This window comes from Micropterus dolomieu, linkage group LG13, assembly GCF_021292245.1.
Source record: "Micropterus dolomieu isolate WLL.071019.BEF.003 ecotype Adirondacks linkage group LG13, ASM2129224v1, whole genome shotgun sequence".
NCBI lineage: Eukaryota > Metazoa > Chordata > Actinopteri > Centrarchiformes > Centrarchidae > Micropterus > Micropterus dolomieu.
Window position 1 is genome coordinate 13,686,483 of NC_060162.1, and position 23,750 is coordinate 13,710,232.

General features: G+C 39.6%; 1 protein-coding gene across 3 annotated transcripts in view; it reads left to right on the forward strand.

The window, feature by feature from the left end:
- Nucleotides 1–23,750, forward strand: part of LOC123981670 (mediator of RNA polymerase II transcription subunit 13-like) — an 89,566-nt gene that overhangs the window by 23,839 nt on the left and 41,977 nt on the right. For all 3 annotated transcript variants that reach the window (XM_046066704.1, XM_046066705.1, XM_046066706.1), the window contains exon 2: nt 1,816–2,053. In XM_046066704.1, coding sequence (XP_045922660.1) covers nt 1,816–2,053 — 238 coding nt within the window. The remainder of the gene's footprint in view (nt 1–1,815; nt 2,054–23,750) is intronic.

The window sequence follows — 23,750 nt, forward strand, 5'->3', positions numbered from 1 at the left end:
GACTATTCTTTCTTCTTCCCGAAATGCATTTGCACCCGTGCGTGAATATCGCGAGAAAAAATGAGAACTAATACATTCACTTGATTGACTAACTTTATTCCAACATGAGCTAAATATGTTTGTTCACACTTTCTGCATTTAATGTGCAGTCCACACAATGCTATCACGTTTCACTTAAGAACATAAAACCCTTTAGTAAAATACACTAAATATAATTTGATAAATCTAACAGGTGACCAGTCTCCCTTTTTTCAGTGTATATAAGAAGTGGACGTCATCGAGACGTCACCCGTTGGTTTGTGGACTGCCGTTTTGAAACCTCGAGTTTGGCTGATAGGGCGCCGCCATGTTGAGTATTTGCAACCAGCAACACCGGACGTGACCATATTTGGACGATATGGTGGAGCTAACAGCCGTGTGTGGAGCTAGCTTGGTTAGCTAGGTGCATCTGTAATTCACTTTAACTGTCATTTTAACAGGGCTGACAACTTTGTCTAGCCAAAAACAGGCTTAAAACTAAATGTACTCACCAGAGAAACTCCTAATAAGCTTTGTCAACGGCGCTGGTTAAAGTTGCCGTGGGTATGAGTCACTCTAGCCTGTCTGACAGGTCGCCATTGTAATGACTTGTCAATCATAGATAATCCTGCCCTGAAGCATAATCTGCTTTATGGTCTATTTTCTTCTAAATGGGACCATGATTTACTAAATGAACATCATGCTGTATTGAAGAAGACTTGAAACTAGTGACTGAGACCATAAACTCATTAAGACGGTGTTTACTGAGGAATAAATCAGCTGAGAAGTAGGGTCATTTTGCCATTGTTTCTAATGGAACTGGACTTCTTTTTGCAACCAGAAGATTCGCCCCCTGCTGGCCGTTCAGTAAAATGCAGATTTAAGGGACTTCCGCATCTCAGACCGGAAGCTTCCCTCTCGGTTTAAACTGAAAGGCAAGATCGGATCATTAATATCCGGGTAATGTATCCGGATACAGATCACATTTTAATACGCATTTTCACTATACTGTCACTTTTCCCCAAAAGAAAAGATCAAATGAGATCAGACACACCCATAAATTCACAACCTTTTTGGCTGAGTGAAGACACTTTGGAGGTTGTGAAGGTTGTACCATCGCTGATGTGGCTAACTTTACCGTTCACTTCTCACAACATTGTCTGATGCTGTTTTTCATATGAAAGACTGAAGTACACTACTTTTATTTTATTTCATACTACATCTGTAATAAATGTTTAAAAAAAATGTTCCATGTCCTTAACATGTGAATATATATGCTACAAAAGGAACCCTGCTAAAATACAATTTCAAATGCTTAACATGCTTGTTGTATAACAATAATTTTCAATATTGATTAATGTGCAGATTTTAGTCTTGATTAATCAGTTAATTGTTTGGTATGTAAAATGTCACAAATAATGCCCATCACTATTCCAAACAGCCCAAGATCACAACTTTAAATGTGAGACCAAAAGTACAAAAAAATAGATATATTTCATTTAATAAAATATAAAAGAGAGAAAAGCAGAAAATGCTCACATTGGAGAAGCTGTAACAAGAGAATATTTGGAGAATTTGCTTGAAAAATTAGTTAAACGATTGGTGGATTATTATATTAATTAAAAAAAAAAAATCTGATTGACTTACCAATGAATCAAATAATTTAGTTCAACATTTATATTACAGAGGGAGATTACTTTATTAGTCAGTGCACATAATACCAATGCTGTATTACCAATTTTGAGGTTGTTTAATAGACTGCTGCTTTAATGTTTGTTCTCTCTCTTCCTCTCCCAGGCTGAGTTGACGGGCATTAAATGGCGTTGCTACGGCTTCCGTAGTGGTGGGGAGTATGGGCCGGTGATCTCGGCCCCCGCCCAGGACGACCCGATCCTGCGTAGCTTCATGCGCTGCGTGCAGGCCAACCTGCTGTGTGTATGGCGACGCAAAATCAAGCCCGACGCCAAGGAGCTGTGGATCTTCTGGTGGGGTGAAGAGCCCAACCTCTCCAGTGTCATTCATCATGAGCTGGAAGGTGAGAGAGAGAGAATGAAAGAGATGAAGGATGAGGCTCCTCTGTTCGATCCGTCTCAATTATTTTTCCATCCCATCGGTCTTGCCTGCAGCTTCTGTCGATGCTTTCTGAAAGTTTAGGTTAGAGGCTTGTACATACATATTTTTATTGTTGCTTTTAATTATGTCGCGTTGGATTATATAGACTGAAGATTAAATAGTTGTCTTGTGGTTTTAGCATATTTTATTTAATACTGAATGAGAAGTAGTAAAATGTGTTGTGTCCCACAACTGGCAAATATATTCGAGTTGCCCGTATGTTATGCATGAGCTGCATTGTCTAACATATAGTGGGGTTCAGTATTATGCAGATTCAAGCTGCCTGCTGTTTGTTTAAGATGTGTTGGGCACATTGATCTGTACTGTGTGAATTAGTCCTATATTTGAGCCTCATATAGAGCATATCTGAAATGTGTTTGCTTTGCAGCTCAAGTGTTTATATGCTGCTTCAGGACTATCACTATGATGAAGCACACGGCAATAGAGGATTTTTTTCCTTGCCGGTATTTACAGTGTTTGTAAATGTGTGTGCATGTGTGGTTGTTTGAGTGTTAGTGAAAATTACACTGAGATATCTTACTTGAGAGAGTTCTACTGTCAGCACTATTGTCCCTATTTATAGAAACATTTTCATTATCTCACCACGCACGTGTGTAGAAGTCATACATATCATATCGACTAAGCCTCAGGAAGACAGGGAGAGGAGGAAACAGGAGAGGGATTATATATATGGTTTGGTTTAGCCGAACAACCGTCAGGAGGAAAAAAACAGGAATATTGGATGGAGAGGTTGAAGCGATAGCGAGAATTTCAGTCCTCAGTTACCTATTAAAGCTGACTTGATGTGAAAAGGCCTTTCAGGCACTGCAGTAGATATTTGACAGATGTTCTCACTGCTGTTGGTGAGAGCCCTTTACTCAGACTGCACAAGCATGTGTAATAGAGAAATATACGCTGTACATTTCAATTCACTTTTGTTTGCATCACTAACAGGCTCTAAGATAACATTTGGTCATCCTAAGTATAAAAGTATTGTATATGAAGTATACAAAGTATACTACATATCAGCCATATAAGCCATATAACAAGTATGTAGCAGTGTGAAATTTAGCGGTACCTCACCAATTTGCAAGCTATTAATTGCAGTCTAAACCATCAGTTATGCCTCATTATGAGCAGCACATAGAGGTCTAATAAAGTTAATAATAATATTGGCACCATTTAATTACATTTTACAGCTATTGATTATTTAGGATTGAATATGTGTTACTAATGTAAGGATTGTGATGCTATTTGTTTATATGCAGACCATGAGATGTGCTCTGCTAATGAGCGATACTTGTATTCAAGTCTCAATTTAATGCATGTGTCAGTTAATCAAAGTCACAATCTGTTAATCCAAGTCAAATCAGCATTTTTTTTGGAGGAAAGAGATACATTTTTACACTTTCTCTTCACTTTTGCTGTTGGGATTTCTTATGGGTTCCATTTAGGGCTGCAGCTAATGATTGTTTTCATAATCGAGTATGAAATATCAGAAAACTGTGAAAAACGCCCATCACAGTCTGATCTAATGTCTTGTTTTATCACAACAACAGTACAAAAAAACAAAACAAGTTTGTTAGTGTGGAGGGACTTTTGAGGAGGATTATTCTATAACAGATATATACAGACACTCTCATACACACCCACACATGATGCATACAATTATGATAATTTTTTACTCCTGTTAAATCTCACAGGTCTTTCTGTATAATTCCTATTAAACATTGGAAATTGCACTTGGGGTGTGAGCAGGAGTTGATAATTGTTAATTAAAGTGAAGATGGATTTCCTCCAAATTAGAATTGGTTGTAACACCGGGAATATCAGTGTTTTACCTATTCTTAAAGAGCTCCACACCTGAATGTCTAGTCTCTGTGGGAATGTTTCATGCTTTAGATTTCCCTCTCCTGCCGTTCTCTCACTCTCTCCCTCATGTCACCTTGACTTCTTCCTCTCCCGCCTGTCAGTCTGTTTCTCATGTGAAATCTCCCGCAGTTCCTCCCTCTCTGTCTGTTGCTTGCTCTACTTGTTCTCTGGCTGACCTGGTCTTCACATAAAAACGACCTATTGAAGTGATGCATGATGTGCTGAATTGTCACGACACTTTAAGAGCTAACCTTGGATACTGTATATAAAAGCAGACGTGCAGTACTGGAGCTAAAGCCTTTAGTTTGAATGCAGCGTTTGTGTAATGTGGAAAATTGTTTATACATCACAAAATAGTTGCATATTTTTTTCCTATTGGGGCAAATTGTTCAATTCAAATGGTATCATAATATTCCTTTGGGAATCTGGCCCTTGCTGAGTCCTTATAGAGAGAAACAAATTTGTTGTTCTTTGGTTTTAGCTGAAAATGGTTCACATTGCAAAGTCACATTTAAAACATGCGTTAGATACAGCAGGATACTCACCACAAAGTAAAGTATCAAGTTTCCCTCTGACCTCCTTCTCTTTAAAACTCCGTGTTCTCACAGTCACAGTCTGCCACAATCTTCTGCAATATAGAATTTAACAATCTGCATCAGTTGCTTTTCTTTGTTGCCTGTTGATCAAATCAGAAGGTTTGATATGTAATAAATGAACTTCTGTTATTGCTACTGCCATGCCAGAGCCATATAAGAAATAGGCTCGTTTTACACACACATTTGAACAGCTAAAGCTGTCAGCTTGTCAGGCACAAGAAGTGCGATTAATCAGCAGGTTTTGTTTGCCATGTAATGGTTAAGAACAGGATGTTGCCCAACATCCTTTACACAACAATAAGAAAAAGACTGACCATGCAGTTTTACAAGAAAAAGTTTTAAATGCAGTTACTGATAACAAATTTAAAGCAAAATACACAGTGAGTTAAGACTGCAACCACGATGGAGGATTGGATTTAACAAATACTCAGACTCCTAAAAGTTACCTCATTAAATAGTTCTTTAAGTAAATGAATGTAAAAAAATACAATCTCATTATATTTGCACTACATTCATTATATTTTAGGATGCCTTGCGGCCGCTATTAAAAGTTTATATATAAACAATATATGTGTGACCTGTGAAACTGAGACGAGTCCCACATTTACACACGGAGCCTGCACTACCAACAGGTGGGATTTGGGGATATATTCAATTCTGCTGGCCGAGGAGGGTTCATATAGATGTGCAGGGAGTCAGAGGTAGAAGTTGAGGGGACAAAAGGGAATCACTGACACTGATTGGCCGGTAACGGGAACACACAGATTAAGGTCTCATCCACACTCCTGCGTTTTTGTTTTAAAACGGAGACCTTTTGCTACGTTTGCACCTCCCGTCCAGACTAAACCTAAGACAAGGAACTAAACCTAGACCTAAAAAGGAGAAGTTTGAAAACGCTGCTGACCCCGTTTTTCATTTTGAAACTCCGGAGAGCGTTTTAGTGGGGATGGGCAAAAACGGAGGACTTTAGAAACGATGATGAAGACGCTCACGTTTGGTTCTCTGATTCGGTCTTATAAGTCATACCAAGCAGAAACACAATGCCACTGAGTTTTAGATTTGGTATTTTTATTAAAATATTTTGTACCGTGCAAATAACACTTGGCTATAGCGTATGCTTGTAGGCTACTACTGTGTATGTCGCCGTATTTACTTTGACGACAACTCCCAGTCTGTTTTCCACCGCCACAACCGCTTTTAACTCCCATATTACATTCAGTAACAGTTCCAGCTCGTTATTGATCCATGCAATAAAATATCTGGTGTGGTTCTTTGTCTGCATTGCTTTATTCTTTCGCCGGAGATCGCATTCGTTTCAAAACTCCGTTTTTAAACAAAAATAGAGTAGTGTGGATGGGGCCTAAGCTCTTAACAACAGCAGTGTCCAAAACAAAAAAGTTGATATCAATGGCCTGACAACATGTATCTGGCCATTATGGATAAATAATACATTTGAAATTGCAACATAATAGTTTAATTTTTACTCTGTCATACTTAAACTCCTGACTACTCCTTTAAAAGCTTTATCTGCAGTTGAGCACTCTTTAGTTGCCATTGCAAGAATTGTGATAAAGTGCACCGAGCCATTTTACCAAAGTGTTGGGCAACGACCTTTAACAACTTTCCCATCAGAGTGCTATGAGTGATAAGTGTCATTCAAATGTTGAGATAGTAGGTAAATGAGCTGCTATTAGGTTACACATTAAGGCTGTTCAGTTAGGCAGCTTGGTAGACGCTACACTCGCTTACAGTGCTGCTAGAAAACAAAAACATGAGATGAAATTATATTTTATTAATCATTCATACGAACAAAGTAATGCGTTTACACAGTTAGACAGGAAAGTAGGATAAGTGTTTCACCTATTTCTGTATCTGTTTATATTTGCCATAGCTTGGCTGCTGCTGGCTGCTACTACAAGCTCATTCAAATAAAGGCAAAGACCTCTCCTGCTCTGGCTGTCCTGCTAACTACCCACTTCTCAGTGGCATGAAGTGGCCCATCTGATCTAAGGTGACAGGGCAGATTTGGCTGACTCCCCTGAGTTCATTTGTTGTTGTTTGTTGGTAGGGATCACAAATGCTGCTGCAAGTAAAGGAACTAAGCAAAACCCAATCTAATACAAGAATCTTATGACTATGGTGGCTATTGTGGAGAAGAAGCCATGGATCCTACAGTGTGAGGGGAGTGTAGAACTGTTCAAATTGTATGAGGTGATGAATCTTTTCACTAGCGGTTAAGTCTAAATAAATCATGCTTTTGAGATAGTGCCAGCAGTATGAGCGGCTATGATCTAGTGTTACCTCTCTGCTCTCCTCTCACTGTACTCTAGCACTAGGGGATGTTTAAACATTGTCATTGAACCAAAGGCAATGTTTAAACATCACCTTCAACACACGGTGGCTGTCATTCTAAAAATCAAATGGCATTGGCCTGTGTGTGAGAGAGAGTTGAGTACAGTTTTAAACAGGATTAAAGTGTTGAATTGACAATTGGGTTGAGTCGCCAGCATGTTGCCGGCACAACCAGAGAGACAGTGGCATATTTTGGACATGAGTCATAAATATGAAGGCACACACACACACACAAGCAGGCTGTCATGTACACAGACACTCATTCACATACCGTACTGTGTACACACACTCTCTCACACACACACACACACACACACACAGGGCTAATGTGTGACTGAACATATGATCTGGACCACGTGATTATCCAACAGAATACAGAGACACACAAAGGGTGTGTAGTGCAGTATCACCACAGCATGTGTACACACACACACACACACACACACGCATAAATGATCTTCTTTAAGTCGTCACATTGGTAAATGTGGAATTGTTGCGCAAGTTGAAAGATAAGATAAAGTATTTGACTAACACCTATGATGCCTTATATCATAATTATTATTAAGAGCATCAAAACTGCAGTATTGTCAAAGAGCCTTAAGTCTAAGTTACTTATGTTCAAGTTTTTAAATTAACCCTTTAGTGATTAAATTAGCCGTAATAGCATTTTGGAAGTATGGATAGACCTGTGCATGTGGGTACTTTACGGTAAACAGGAGCACACAGCGTCAGTGGTGATGCTCTGTGACTTTGGATCTGATAACATGGCAGCTGCCTTGTTGAGTAGAATGATTGACAGTATCAGGTGTACTGAAACCACAAGAAAGTGTTGTTTATCACATTTCTATGATGAATATCATGAAGACAGAGGTTAATTATTTATTTGCTTGATGAAGTGTGCGTAGATCTTTTTCAAGGTGGATATTTTGACTTGTCATAGCAGAAAGAGCACAGGTGTAACCAAAATCATTAACCATGGATCATTTTTATGGAAATGTCCCAGTAAGCCATGACAGTGACCCAAGCTCTGTCACTGATACACATGAATGGAATTCAACCATCATTAATATTATTACACCTGTTTTTTCAATGTGAAAATATCTTCCATGGAAAATGACCAGTTAAAATAGTCTAAAGGGCTACTCAGTCGGTTTTAAGTGACTCATTTATACCAGAAATCAGAAGTGCAAACAGATGCTAAAGGTCAGTGTGAGGGCGATGGAGCGTGAACCTGGAAAAAGCTACTGTAGGCAAAAGCGTTGGTTGAAATTAAGGTGTTTCTGAACTAAGAGACGAACTAGTCTGAGTTGTGTCCGGTATAAACAAGCTTTAGTCACAGCTGGCTGCCTGCAGACACACAGTCAGCAGCCACAACACACCGACCAAAGGCAGTCACAATAACACCAAATGACAGCCCGCCTAGCCTTCAAAGTGCAGATATAATTGATCACTTTTGGCCAACATTTAGGTTTGTTCGTAATTTGTTGTATATCTGTTGTGCCAAATGTGAATTTGATGGCATAGTGGTAACATTTTTATTACCAGATCACATAGCAAAATGTGCAGAGTTGCTTACAAATCCTATAGACTCAATGTTTTCTATCTGATAATACTCCAAGTACCAAAATATCCTATTAGGATGTATGTTGGCTGTTTAGGAATTGTGTGGGTTAGAATAAAAGTTTTCAGTTTTGATAAAAACTTATTTATTTTTTTTTATATTAAAAACCATACATACATATTACAATTAGGTATCTGAGTAAAACATCTGTTCTTGTTCATCTGATTTAGTCTGTTACTTGAGGGAGTCAAGTCAGTGTCCGTGTCTTGTTACATCACAAAGTAGATGAAACTTTAAAATAAGGATAAAAATCAGTTTAAACTGATCCACTCCTAAGAAATCAAGTGTTTTTCAGTGAAAAAGAGCTGGCCTTATAAATGCAATGTCCATTGATGAAATCTAATCTTTATATCCAGAATAACTTGCACATTTTGTTAGATAATATTTTTATAACTGCCTTGATTTTCACATGACTTGCTTTGTGGTGCACTGAATAGATAAAAAATGCATTTACTTGATTACATCCTATTTTTCTTCTGTTATGCTTCATTCAGCCATTTCTAAATCATCGATGAGAACTTGATTGACTGCAGAGAGGAGCTCTGTTTTTATTCGTCATCACCTCCTCTGAGGTTACCCAGGGTCATTCCTGGGCCTCCCCGTTCTTATTTATCTAGACTCCACTCTTTGGCTCTCCCATCACATCACATAGCATTTTATGCTGCTCTGAGACCAGCAACACTCTACCTTTTTACTTTCTATTCTCTGACAGCTGGGAATATGACACATGGCGACTGAAAGTTTCATCTCAGCTGAGCGGAGTTCATCTGTTCTTGCCTCGTTGACATCTCCAGTCGGATGCTTGTCCACCAGCTTCAGCTCAACCTTGACAAGACTGTGTTGCTGTTTTTCTTTGGAAAATCCTGTGCAACACCTCCCTATCGACACTGACAACACAGCAGTGACTTAAATAACAAACTGCTGCGTGAGCCTACCACGTCTCCCATGTCCTACCCTGTTCAAACTCATCTCAAGTCTGGATTACTGAGACTTCAGTCCATGTATCTTGCCCACAGCCTGAATTGTCCTCTGTGTCCCTTAATGTCTTCTGTCACATTGCTCTTACACTGCGTGCATGGCTGTACATACTAAAAACAAAACTCATACTTTCAGGTCATGACCTAGACTGCTGTCCATGCTCTCTGTTCTGGTACAATTGTCCAATTATTTATCCCTCTCCCTGCAGTGGCCTTGCTGTCTCCTTTCTCTCCCGTGGAGGAATGACTTTCCCACCCGAGTTAGATGAGCATGAGTCATTACCTCTTCTACATCACAACTTCAAAACCTATTTCTGAGTCATATCTCGGTCTGTATTTATCTGCTGGCTTACAAAATGCTCCTGTTTTAATAAACCTATAACCTTTTTGCTTCAACCAGTCTTCCTAGCAGGACTTCTGGAGTTTCGTCTAATATCAAAATTGAAGGCCTATTCAGTTTCAGGCACAAGGCAGTGGAATATTCAATTAAGTTAAACTTTATTTATATAGCACCAATTCATAACAGAAGTTTTCTCATTGCGATTTTCATAGTTGTAAGTATATTAATTATATTACTATTAATATGCTGTTGTAATGGTTAGATGCTCAGTAGAGTTTGTTTAGTGATATATTTTGCCATAGAAATATCTTTTGTCAGTTTAATGCACCGAAATGTGTTAAAGTGGTCATATTATGCTCATTTTCAGGTTCCGTAATTTTATTTAGTGGTTGTGCCAGAACAGGTTTACATGATTTCGTTTTCAAAAAACACCATATTTTTTGTCATACTGCACATTGCAGCAGCTCCTCTTTTCATGCTGTGTGTTAAATGCTCCGTTTTAACTATAGAGTGATGCATCCCACTTCTACAAGATCTTTATTGGACATGCGCAGTTCCTAGTTAAGGACTACTACCCAATCAGAAGCAGGGTAGGGCGGGTTGTGAAAAGCCGGTAAACACGGCATTGGTTCAGCTATGTTCCAACATGGACTGGAGAAGGGTTTCAGAGTGGTGAGTTATTCATTTGTAACAAATGTATCTTTCATCCATAAAGTTTTAAGTGTGCTCTGTCTCTACATCACAGTAACAACTTTATGTCCATTGACTGCCTGGAGGGTAGCTAATGTTTGGAAGGGAGAGGAGAGGCAGCAGGCGGACGTCTTGTCACTGTGGTGCAGAGTGTTTTTCCACCTGTGTTTTTGAGGACGTGCCTGACTAGTCGCTAGGCGAGCATTATGACTTGTGTTTCGCTGTGACATCACAGTGAAGCGGAAGAAAAGGCTAGACTACAAACGAGCTGTTTTCAGGCAGTTCAGAGCAGTGTTTTCTGTGGGAGATGGGAACTCCCTTTGGGATGGACTGCTTTTTCACCCTGCAAACCTATTACATGCACAAAAATGATATATAACTCAATAAAGGAGAGGGAAAAAGCCAAAAAGCATAATATGACCTCTTTAAAAAATCTCATTAAATTTGCAGATGCCTTTTATCATAAATAAGGACTCTGTAATAAGTGTTGTGTGTCCTGTGCAGGCACTGTACCCTACAGCCTTTACTGTGGGTTGGTGACTTGTGAATTTCAAATTATTCCGCTGCTGCACTCATCACAAATGACTCTGAATAAAAACATCAGCTAGATCACTAAAATGGAAATGTCAGTTTGGTTTTGTCAGTCCACAAATATGCTCAATTCGCAATGAGACAAGAGCACTATAACAGGATTGATTATGGATGTGCTGAGGAGTGTGTGGACGTAGCGTTATCTAGTTAGGAGTTTCCACTAAGGGCTGATGACTTTGATAACACCATAGGTGGTGCTCCTGTGTGCCACTAAAACAGCATGTGGTCAAGGTGAATGTAAGAGCCGGAGGAAGAGTTAGAGGGCCATTCAATTTAACATTGCGCAGCAGGTGTTATCATATTTAGCCATGCTGTATGATGTGAATAATTTATTCTGAGGTTGCTGAAATATTTATCATCCCAATCAGATCCATGTCACAGTAAATGTGTTTTCAAGGTATTTAAGATATGTTGCCTTCACCCATATGGATGAAATATCGATATGTTGTTTTTTTTAACCAAGAATCAGCCTTCCACCACCCTGAGTTTTCCTTTTCTTTCTTGAAACTGTAGTAAAGCTGACAGGAATACAAAGTAGAGGAAATCCAGCAGAAAAACATTCTGACTGGAATCAATCCTAGCTGGGGGTGAATGTTGTTCCAGAGAGGCGAGTCTTAACCACACTGTCTCTAGAGAAATTATGTGCATACTTAATTCAAAAATGATCTTAAAAACGACTAACTAAATAGCGCAGGGGATACAAGGCAAGAGAGAGATAATTAAAAAGTCCACGTTGTTTGAATGTGTCATTTTACATTTGCAGACTAGCAAATCATTCAACTGTAAAGCCCTTTTTTTCATTGTCTTATTTGAAAATGACTTTCAGCTTCATTCAGTGCATTTCTGCTGCCCTCACAGTTACCAGTCAAAATGAGAGGAAGTGAGATAGGACTGAATTAAAAACCTGGGTCGTGCATTTCCACTATCAGCCCAGTGGTTGGCTGGTGCAACAAAGATATGCGACCAACAAGTGGATTAGAGCAGCATTGCTTATGAGAAAATAATCAGAGATAATGGAATTAACAGAACAGAGAGAGGGTGTGAATTGGACATGACTTCAGGCACTGGGTTTAAACAACAAAAAAAATCTCTGCTAAATATGTAGGAGAGAGTCTCAGTCTGTCTTCTGCGTTAGAACCCTACAGCTGGGTGCTGTGCCCTTCATAAACAGAGCTGGTTGCCATATTTTGTGGAGCTGGAGGGGTTGTGGAGTGTCAATGTACACACCACGACAGGTTCCTGTGTGTGTGTGTGTGTGTGTGTGTGTGTGTGTGTCTGACTTGACTGTGACTGTTATCATTCCTTGTGTGTGTCCATAATTGGCCAAGAGTGTGTATGTATGCGTGTGTGTGTAAGTGTAGGCTGGCAGAGGTCGCAAGGTAATTGTCCTGTGAAAAACTGGTTGCCAAATGTGTGTGTGTGTGTGTGTGTAGCAGAGCGCAGGAGGGAGGACTAACCTCTGCCTCCATCTGTCCACGTCTGGCTGTGAACTCATAATCTGGCCTGTGGAGACAAACCCTCTTCACCACTTGCCACCTGCTTCAGAAATACAGGTTAGATTGAGGTTATTACTGATGGATCCACTGGCGGGGATGCTCAGTTAGTTAATGTGCCGTACATAATTTCCTGTTTATTTTAGGGATCTACCTGACTCCTTGTTATTTAACACTGGATCAAAACCAATATTATTTTACATTTCATATTTGGATTTCAAATCTTATTGAGGAAATACAGGAGCAGAATGAATTCATGTTTGTATTTTGTGTATCTTATTAAGAAAGTGTTATGTCTACACCAGATAAGTGTTTGTGTTTGATGTGCTCTAATTATGTGCACCTGACACTGCTCACCTGTTTAAAAGAGAATGGTCTGTGACAGTCATTGTTACAAAAGAATAAAGATACAGCAAATATGAACTTTAAAAGATTTATTTTTGCAAACCAGTTTACCATCAGTTCAAATTAAACCAGATAAGAGAAATGAGTTAATTCAGGACAGGTACTTAAACAGTTAATCATCAATTGAAGCATGAAATGTCCCATTAAAGAAATAATTTGACATTTTCAGAAATCGACCTGCTGAAGTGTAAGCACGACAAGTTGTGGTTTTACAGGAGGTTTAGTGCTGAACTATTTCTTGTCTCCAATGGTTTCCTGACAACCTCAGGTTGATGACAAAACTCCAGGAAGTCACTGTACCTTGCCAAGAAATTGTCTGGCACACAATAACTTATTTTTTCATTTAGGTTTCTCATCTAGAGCTCATCAAGAAAATGAATGAACGTGTCAAACGATTCCCTTTTTGATTTTTCATATTTGTATATTTCTAGGGCAGAATTTCAGAGCAGTTTAAATCCACCTCCTCACGCAAGGGCAGATATGTACACCTATTCACATAATGGCACTATCGTATCCTATATAGTACTGCCACAATCTTCTGCTTATGGTCCACCTTGAATCGGTGATGGATTAAGTGTTTTGCTGAAGTGCATCTCGACAGCAGTTTTGAATGGGGAGTCCATTTCACCTCCGTGATGATTGCAGCCAGGATTCAAACTGGTGACCCCAAAGAGCCGGCTCTTCATGTGCTTGTCTACTATGAGCTGTGAACTAATCATTCTGATGATGACAGTGAGCAGCTGGGTATACTGTGAAAGCTAACCGTTAAGGTTATACTGTGGCCTACACATTCTCAGGTCCATCATAATATGTTAAATTTTATAATGTGTGAAATATTGGGGTATTTTCTTCTCTTTGTAATTTTTTCCCCTCATTCTTCTTCTGACTCCACCCCACCTACCCAGCCATTGTTACTGATATCATCATAATGATACCGTACAGTGGCAAATTAACAAGAGAAGAAGAGAATCAAGTGAGACTGTCACAGGCAATGCTACAAGAGCTTTACAGCACTGCTCTCCCTGCTCAGCACTGTGCCAATGTGATCCCTGCATGCACAGCAGAAATGATGAGGAGTGTGCAAACACGTTGAACCGATTTTCCTGAGAGAACAGGTGCCAGTGAGCAGACAGGCAAGTGTGTTTCTGACCTGATAATGTGGGTGAAAGTGGTAGTTTCTTTCCACACAGGTTTCGGAAGCCTTTTTACGGTTACGACTATAAATCGATGAATAGGAATTGGATAAAAGCCATTAAAGAATATAGCCGTAAGCGGCGATTCGCGGGTTCATACCTTTTTTCACAATATCACCATCAAAATTATTTCACACATACGGTTCAACATTGTTATGAAACACATCCTGCAAGTTATGTAACAACTGGACAACCATTTGCTGATCTATAGCTTGATTTGTATCATTCCACGTCCAGTTACGATGCATTTATAGCGCCCCCTAGTGGCCGATTTGAATGAAACTTTCAAGGCAAGTTTTGTGATGATTGGACCAATGGTTGTGGATCTTTATCAATTTATGTCCTGCACCACGCCCCTTTACACGTTTATTGGTCAATATCTTGAAAAGGAAAGGAGCTATCACCAAGCTTTATACAACTTTATATACGCTAAGGCCAATGATGATCCAGAGAAAATTTGGTGGCAATTGGAGCTATGGTCTAGGAGGAGATGTAAAAAATGTGTTTGCATTATGGCAAGCGGCCATAAAACTCCTGTTTTAATGTGTGATGTATCTGTATGTGTTGGGCAATAGTTCTTCAAATACGCTAGTTGACCTTTTCCTTAAAAAAACAACTACAGCTTTTATTTGTAGGAGTGCACTGACTGCAAAGAACAAAACATTTACTGGGAACAAGCCCACTCAAGATTATAGACATTACGGAGCATTAATATTTTTCTTTCATATTAGACTATATAATGTATATACTAGTATTATTAACCATACTATTTTATTAAAATGGTTTGAAAATATAGATGCCAGTAAAACTACAATACTCTCTCTTGCTACTGTTTCTAACAAGTCAACAAACAGCATGGCTCAGAGAGATAAGAGAGATCGAGAGAGATCATTAACACTCCCGGCTCCGTACCTTTCATCCAGCGCAGCCAGCCGCCATATTGGCATAATAATCGCGGATAATAAAGCAGCATGAAAGCGACTACATGACAACAAGCGCAATCCATAGCCTGGTATCAACCGATCCAGCATAACAGTTTGTCCCATACACGGAGCAGCAGCACAGAGTCACGATGATTAACGATGCTTCACTCACCAAAGCAGGCTCACTTCAGCAAATAGGGGCAGCGGCGGCTTTTCCTCGGGGCAAACTTCTGGAGGAGTGAAGTTTTTCAGAGAGCCCGCAGACTTGTTGCGGCCCCACAGTGCTGTTTAACATTTTCCACGGAGTTTAATAAACGTTACGATCCGACCGTCACTGAGCTCGTACCTCCACCTGTTTGTTGGGCAGCAATGTTTAACCCTTTAAAGTAAGCTCCGTTTCACAGCATCGTCCAGATAACTCCCGCTGGTGTCATGTTTTAACAAGACGAAGACCACAAGGGTCAATTAGGGTAAAAATAAAGCAGGCAGGAAGTGAGTAAAAGAGGGTCAATGAAAGTGAAAGACACTTCTGTGAATGTGTAAGATATTTTTCATGGGGGTCATCTGAAAGAGAAATATTCATCTCTAAGAACAGCAGCATGCTAACATTTTTTATAGAGTGCAAAACACCTGGCCTTTTCCATAGATGCAATAATAGGATGCACTGTGCGTTGCTCTAAAATATATCGCTTTACTGATGAAAGTGAAATAAAAACAGAAAAATGAAAGAAGCACAACTCTGGTTTAAACCTTTTATTGAATCAGCTGAGCCTTTTTAATAGAGAAATGGTGGAAGAGCTTCTTATAATCAGATTTTAATAAAAAAAAAATAAAAAATCAGCCCTGATCTAAAAAGTCTCCCAAGCCCTTTTTCTGTGTCAACAAGTTTTACTTGGCATTCATTCTTTCCTCTGACGCTCACCTCTTCCTCCTGCTACTCCCCCTCTTTTTAGGCTTTGTTGTGCTTTATTTCTTCTCTCCTCCCTTGTTTTTGGGGTTGCTCTCTGTGATGTTAGGGTGGCGCATGTCTCCGAGCACGCTCGGCTCCTTGGCAAATAAAAGGTGGGGGTGTACGGTTGCCAATCAAGGCCTACTCCTTCTCTTTATTCCTCCAGGGTTTGTCTTAGGAACAGCTCTCAGAAGCAAAACTCAAACAGAGGGAATGAATAATTAGCCTCCCAATTTTTGCTTGAATCGGGAACTAGGTCGCTGGCTGACACATGCCTCAATAGGGAACAACCTCGCTGAAAGAGGGAGACCTATGGGGGTTATAGGAGCCCCCTGAAGGAATGCTGCTTCACCTACTGAGAGTGGACACACTGAGCCAGAGAGGCAGAGAGGAGACACAAGCATTTGACTTTTTTTCCTGTCTGGCTTTGGCTGGTGAAAAAGTGAGTCACATGTGGAAAGCGGCGATTCCATGATAGCAAAAAAAGAAAAAAAAAAGAAAACATGAGCAAGAAAAAGTGGGGAGGAGGAGCGGGAAGAGTGGGAAGAAGTAGAGGGAGGGGTGAGACAAGGGAGACATGCATGTAGTGAGAGAGAGGGAGAAAAGGAGGGGAGTGTGTGTATGACGGGAATTCTTGCTTCAGAAAGAAGAAAAGAAGTGGTTTGTTTGGAGGGAGAGAAGAACATCTGTGATTTCTCTTTGGGCAGTTATTTATGCCGTTGGTTGGTTGTTCTGCACATGTTTCCTTTTTGTTTTGTTTTTTGTTCCTTATTTCCCATCCTGCCAGCAAAAACAACATATACTTAATTTGAAAATTGGTCACTTCACACCACCTGTTCTTTCTCATCTCAAATCTGTGAGAAAGGATCAGTCTGTTCTTGTAGCTGTGACTGTTTCTGACAGCATGGACAGAGATACAGGGCGCTGTCACAGATTTACTTGTAAATTCTTACTGCTAAGAAAGGAAAATCTACTTGTGGAGTTAAAAACCTTTTCCTCTGACGGGGGCAGATATACATGGTGAGAGGAGGGAAAGTGAGCTAGGAAACAAGGAATGAAGGAAGCAGACAGAGAACTGAGGAAAAAACTGCCTCAGCCATGTTTACTTGGCTGTAAATTTGTGGGGAAGGACAGAGGATCTCTGATTTCCTTACCGCCTCCTCTTCTTCTCTCCACCCCCTGTGGGTTGTCAGGGCGTGGTCTGTGACCTCCTGACCCTGTACCGTGTTTGTGTGTGAGAAAGAGAGAGAGAGAGAGAGAGAGAGAGAGAGAGAGAGAGAGATGAGATGGTAGGGGTGAAGTTCCCCAGCTGCACGGATAAGGGGTGGGGGTGTACGTTTTTTCCTTTGCAAGCTTTCAGTTTTGAAAGAAAAGCCAGCTCTCAAAAGAATGAGAGCTTTGTGTGTGTGTGTCTTCGAGAGAAAGAGTGAGACAGCAAGAGATGGAGACTCTCAGAGAGAGTGAGAGAGAGAGAGAGAGAGAGAGGAGAAATGGTGTAGAAGAAGTAGATGGAGAAAGAAGAGAGGCAGTGGGGGAATTAGCTAGTTAAGGGAATCTATGCAACAGTGAAAAAGTGGGAAACAGAGTTGAGGGGTGGGGCAAACTGTGAGACAGGGTGGAGGGAAGTAATAGGGAGGGAGAGGAAATGAGAAAGTTTGACATTCTATTTTGCAACAATCATGTGCTAATATATTAGATAGCTTTACAGGAATCCCTAAAAACATCTATTTTCTTCTGTAGTTTGATTAAACTTTATATATGGGCAAGTATTTATTTTATTTGTAAGTTTTTTTTTTTTTTTTGTGCCGTTTTTTATTCTGGGTTTCATAAATAAACTTGACTTGACGGTATGTTATCATGTGATCTAGGGCTGAACAATTAATTGAAATTGTATCCAAATTGCAATATGGCTAAGTGCAATATCTAAACCACAGGAGCTGCAATTTTTTGATATAGGTCCCACTATACCTTTTTTAAAAAAAGCATTGTGGTGCTACAGAGACGCCCCAGCCTACAAAATATATTCTCCAGACATGTGGGAACATATTTGTTTGGTACAGACCTCAGCAAAAATCTTTTGAAATGAAATTACCATTCCCACTGATATCGTGACTCATATTGCAGTCGCTATAAATACTAAAATAATCACAATATATTTTTTTTTGCATATCATTCAGTACTAATGTGAAAGAGTTATGTGATAGTTAAGTTTGCAGTAGTTTTTAAATATCGCTTTCAGCTACTAAAATGCATTGCAAATAGGGTTGAACGATTAATCGTTCTCTATGCCGTTCTGTTTCTGACTTCCTGTCTGGTTAATCTGCTCTGTGCTGCATGACATGGCTTCAGTCAAAAATAGACTGGCAGTGAATATTGAACATTAGCAAAACTTCAATAAAATAAATTGCAAATTGAATTGTAATCGCAACATCTGGCAGAAAAATCACAAATTACATTTTTCCCCCAAATCGTTCAGCCCTAATTGCAAAAAACAAAGAATAACACTCCTCCACATCTTATTTCAGTCTGACTTCAAGATTGGCTTTATTTTGTGTCACGGCATAAGTATTATGATGTGCAGACTAAAGCCAAATTTGTTTAACAACAAAAAATGACTCTCTCTATATATAAATACATATATTTTTAAATAAAAGATTGAGGATTAGATGGAATGAATACTGTTGTTGTTTCCTTCCATCCTCTTATTTGAAAATGAGCCAGCTGCCTTTGATAGCTGCAGTTTGTGTGAGGCCTCGCTGCTTGCATCAAGTGACTACAACGGCCAAATTGATTTTTTCCCCTGGCGTTTTTATCACCAGCACAGAAATGCTGATTTTGTTTCAGTACCCACACAATCGATGTCTCCACAATAGACAGCTATTCTCCTATAGGGGCTTCAGCTGTTTGTTTAAACAATTAGCAATCATGAAGAAAGCCTGAAAGCCTCCACATGTGTTCAGTACATGCCAATCATTTTGTTTTTTTCAGTTATACTTTTTAAATTTGTATTTACTGTATGTTGTTTTGCATTTCTAGTGGCCCACTGGTGTAACAAGTTGGGATTAATATCACTGCTTGGTGCTACTGACATGAATTCCCACAACGATGGGCCGTTCTTTCATCATCAGAATCCGTTTATCCTTAATCTTCTATAATCACATTTCTCGCGTAAATGACAGGGGCCTTAAGAATTCTGTCATAAGAACTCGGATAATGAATCCTTGTGAAGCCAAACTTTTTGAAGCAAGATTCCCACACCACCCTGTGGAGACTGTACTTTTGGTTTGTTTGTTTTTTCCCCCCCTTTTGGGTAAGACACATTTCTCAGCAGCTACAGTGTTGGGGTGGAAAATATAAATTATACAAACAAAATCAAAGTGTGGCTGAGTAAGAAAATAAATATAGATGAAATGGCATCAACAATCAATTCTACCTTATCTGATGTGCTCATTAGATTGTGTTTTGCCATTTCAACAGTTCCTACAGTTGTACACAATTGACTCCACTCTAGTTTGAATTGAACCACAGAATACAGTACTTTGTAAAGTTCTGCAGCTTCCTCATTAATTAAGCCTATATGCTACCTTGACATATTAAATTCAACACGTGCCGATAGGTGTTGTTGGACACATCTTTAATGAGTGGCTGTTTTTTAATCTCTGCCATGGTATGCAACACTTCACAAATGACTGTATCCTCATGCTATAAGTTTTGTATTGACCAGACTTGGAACCAACACAGACACCCCAGACCCTGCCATGAATGAACTGCTCTTTGGCCTACCTGGAGAAGGAGGAGAGCTCTCTATCTCTTGCTCATTCCTGTGAGAGAGAACTTTGCTGTCCATCTCTCTCTCACTCTCTCTCCTCTTCCCTCTAGTGGCAGTTAGGGAAGCCCTGTGGAGTCCCGCTAAGCCTCTCAATAGCTGCCCGGCCTCCCACCTTGAGGCCCATTCACTTCTAATGAGGTGCTCAAGTGTCTGAGCTTAACATAAGGGTCAACACCACAGAAATGGGGCCTTTTTACACAGCTAGCTCCACCGCACTGGCAAATGCTAGAGTGATTAGTGATATCTTGCTCTTATATTTTAATCTGCTCGTGTGTTAATTTTAATGTGCATCGATAAAATGCTTGTCAAACTTTGTGCACCAGACACAGAATCAGCATTAGAAACAGGTTTATTGCCAGGCAAGTTTTCACATACAAAGGCCATGGCATTTTAGTAACAATAAACATAGTAAGAGAAAAGACAAATAATATGAAACAAAAGTTGAAAAAGATAGAATGTGCAAATGAGAATTTCACTACAGACTTGCTTACATTATGTTATACTTACATTATTCAGAATATTTGCTAGATACTTGGCTTGTGCACATGCCAGCAATACTAGCTGCTTGACACATTATTTTGACAGCTGTAGGTACACGCTGAATCAATGGGCATCAAAGGAAGTGTCACGACACTCAGCCAGAGCAGCGTTCAAAATATCAAAGTCCCGAGCAGACCTCATGCACTTGAGATGGTGTTGCAGACCACAAACAAAAGCCACTTTAGTGCATGTCACTCTCCGGTTCCCCACTTCACAAACGCTTCCTCTGGAACGATGAGTCACATTATTGTTCATCGTTTGTCAGTGACCTCCCCTGATGTGGTGCCGTGGTCTGACCCAAAGTGCAGGCTGTATGGTTGCACTGCCGGTGAAAATAATGTGAGCCCAAAGTGAGTCCACCTTCCTTTAATTACACATATTGCTTCTTAGTATGAACAGGCACGGGCGGAGTTCAGTGTCTCGTTGGTGTCATGGTTGGTTAGAAGAAGAAGGAACAACTTATAGAAGGTAAAAGTGAGACGAAAAGAGGAGGACATGTCAGTTTTTGGAGAGCTGAAGGTTTCAGGTCTCTTTCTCCCTGATGGTATTAATATTTCCTAGCAGCTTAGTTTTTTGAATTAGTGTCACCGGCATTCTGCTGTACTGCCTTGAGTATCTGTATAAGTATTCATCTCTCTTTTTAACTCTATTTCTATCTTAGTTTGTCCTCTGTCCGCATCTAAAGGAAGAAGGATGTTGTCCATTTCTGAGTGCTACTGAATGATTCGTGTTCAATTCCTTGTGTGGTTGTTCTTTCGTAAAGCCAAGTTTCCTTCAAAATTTCTGCAAGTTTTTTTTTAACGAATTTCGCACGCATTGCGATAATCAGTTGGTGTCACTAATTCTCCGGTCGGGGGGCATTAATAAGCTGACGCTTTATCCAAAGCGACTTACAATTGCTACATATGTCAGAGGTCACACGCCTCTGGAGCAAAGAGGGGTTAAGTGTCTAGCTCAGGGACACAATGGTGGATGGGGCACAGTGGGGAGTTGAACCAGGGTCTCTCACACCAAAGGCATAGTCTTATCCATTGCGCCATCACCACATTGTCACTAAACAGCTACAAAAGAAGAGGACACAATGAGATGACATTACTTTGAGTCAAATCTACAAAACAATGGCAATGTGATGGAAATATGGTATATATTTGGGGAACGTTATGGTCTTCTCATCGGTCTACACTGATGTCTTCCACCATTTTTTCGTCTCCTCAGTGATGAGTGATGTTTAAGTAACATGCTTTATGTATGTCATGATTGATTGGCTAGGTCTGTTTATCATTATATTTCTTCTCCGTTTTGTTTTTATTGTTAGGCCAACTATTCTACCTAAGAAGTGTGTATTGTGTTTTGCGATATTTTGACCTTTTCCTATTTTTTAATGCTCAAATTGAATATACGTACAGAAACAGGCAGATAGAAACACAGTTCCCAGTGATCCTCTCCTTAAGTCAGTTTATGTAATCCCTTAAGGCCTTTTTACAGTATATCTGACAATAACAATCATCCAGAGTAGTAGGATTTTATCCAGGTACAGGGGAAAATCATAAAATCCAGGTGTTAATGGACCCAAGACACATGGGTAGTACCGTCACATAGACCTCCACTGCAGTTCCTCAGAAACATCTGCTTACATGAATAGCAAACTGTAAATACAAGTCATCCTCACCACACTCAGCTATGTAAACAGAAATAAACTGCTTTTATTTCCTGTGTGTTCAGACAAATAGGATTAATTCTGAGAAGAAAAGATTGATTCTTCCTAATTTGAAGGAGACATGTCATGCTGCAATTTGAGAGGCATACAACTCCAAATGGGAAGGGAATGCACATTGTTATATTGATATAGTTAACTAATAATTATCTGATTTGCTAAAGGTCACATGATGAGCAAATTAACCTGTAATAATTGAGGTTCAGGCAATTGGCCGCACATCTGGACACAGTTCTTGTGGTGCAGATAATACCTAAATGGAAGCAAAGGACATAATTTAGAAATGCTGAAACAAACATATTATAGTAGTACCCATTTCTATGAATTATGAATGCAAGGTCACAAGGCTGAAGGCAATTTTAGAATTTAAAGGAATACTCCAACGTTTTTGCTGTCTTGATCGATATTAATTTAATCTTCAGCAGAGAAATTGATGCTTATAGAGTGTAGTTTCTTTCCAACTCCCTTTTATATTATTTATTTTTACTTTTAATTCTGTGCTGAAATCCAAGTGGCCTGTTGTGATTATGTGAGACCACAGAGACAAAATGTGTTTTCACGACAATGTGTGCAAAACAGTTTAGATACCACGTCCCATTCATTTATTTATTTCCCAGTGGCTTATGGGAAAACACTTGGCACTTAGCACTTAGCATCCCTCCATCCACAGCATCCCAAACATCAAAAGATGTGTGTGTGGTGTTGTTTTGTGCGTGTGTGTGTGTGTGTGTGTGCTGGGTTGAATGAGCTAAGTGACTGTCAAATTATGTAAGGGTGTGGGATAATTCTGTTGGCTTTTCTCTGCACAGTTGTTTCTTTTTTGATTGTCAGGGCTGGCGAGAAGCCAACAACAACACGCACACTCTTTTTTCACTCTCAGCATCACACTGAACATTTTTATTTCCATATCTTTTCTGTCATGAATTTTCAGCAATCTTTCTGTTTCATGTAGACCTATTTTATTGTTTTTTTTGTCTCTATTCTTCTCTATTTTTGTCTCTCCCTCACACCAACTACCCCTATGTATCCCTGTTGATATGTCTTTCCTCTACGCCACCATTCACCCCAAACCCCTAAACACGCATTCACACACACATGCCGTTTTGTAGTGGGTTATATTAGAGAGTAATCTCATTTTGTTCGTGATGTTGGCATAATGGCCCCAGCTAGATCCTCTCTAGTCAGCCTAATTACACCATTGACTCCGCTTTAATACAGTAAATATCCTGTAAATTATAAATTACTCTGTCAACATGCTGTTACAGTAATGACAGGCGCTGGAATTACACACACTATCACTCCAAATCAGCATTGGGCTGACTGGTGAGATGCTAACTAAATGAAGACACTTCTGTGTTATTTCTCTTTACTGAATTAAAAATAAATGAAAAATTCTCAGCAAGCTGACAAATGTAGAGTATCTATCTATCTATACACATATATATATATATATATATATATATATATATATATATATACACACACACACACACACACACACACACACACACACACACACACACACACACACACAC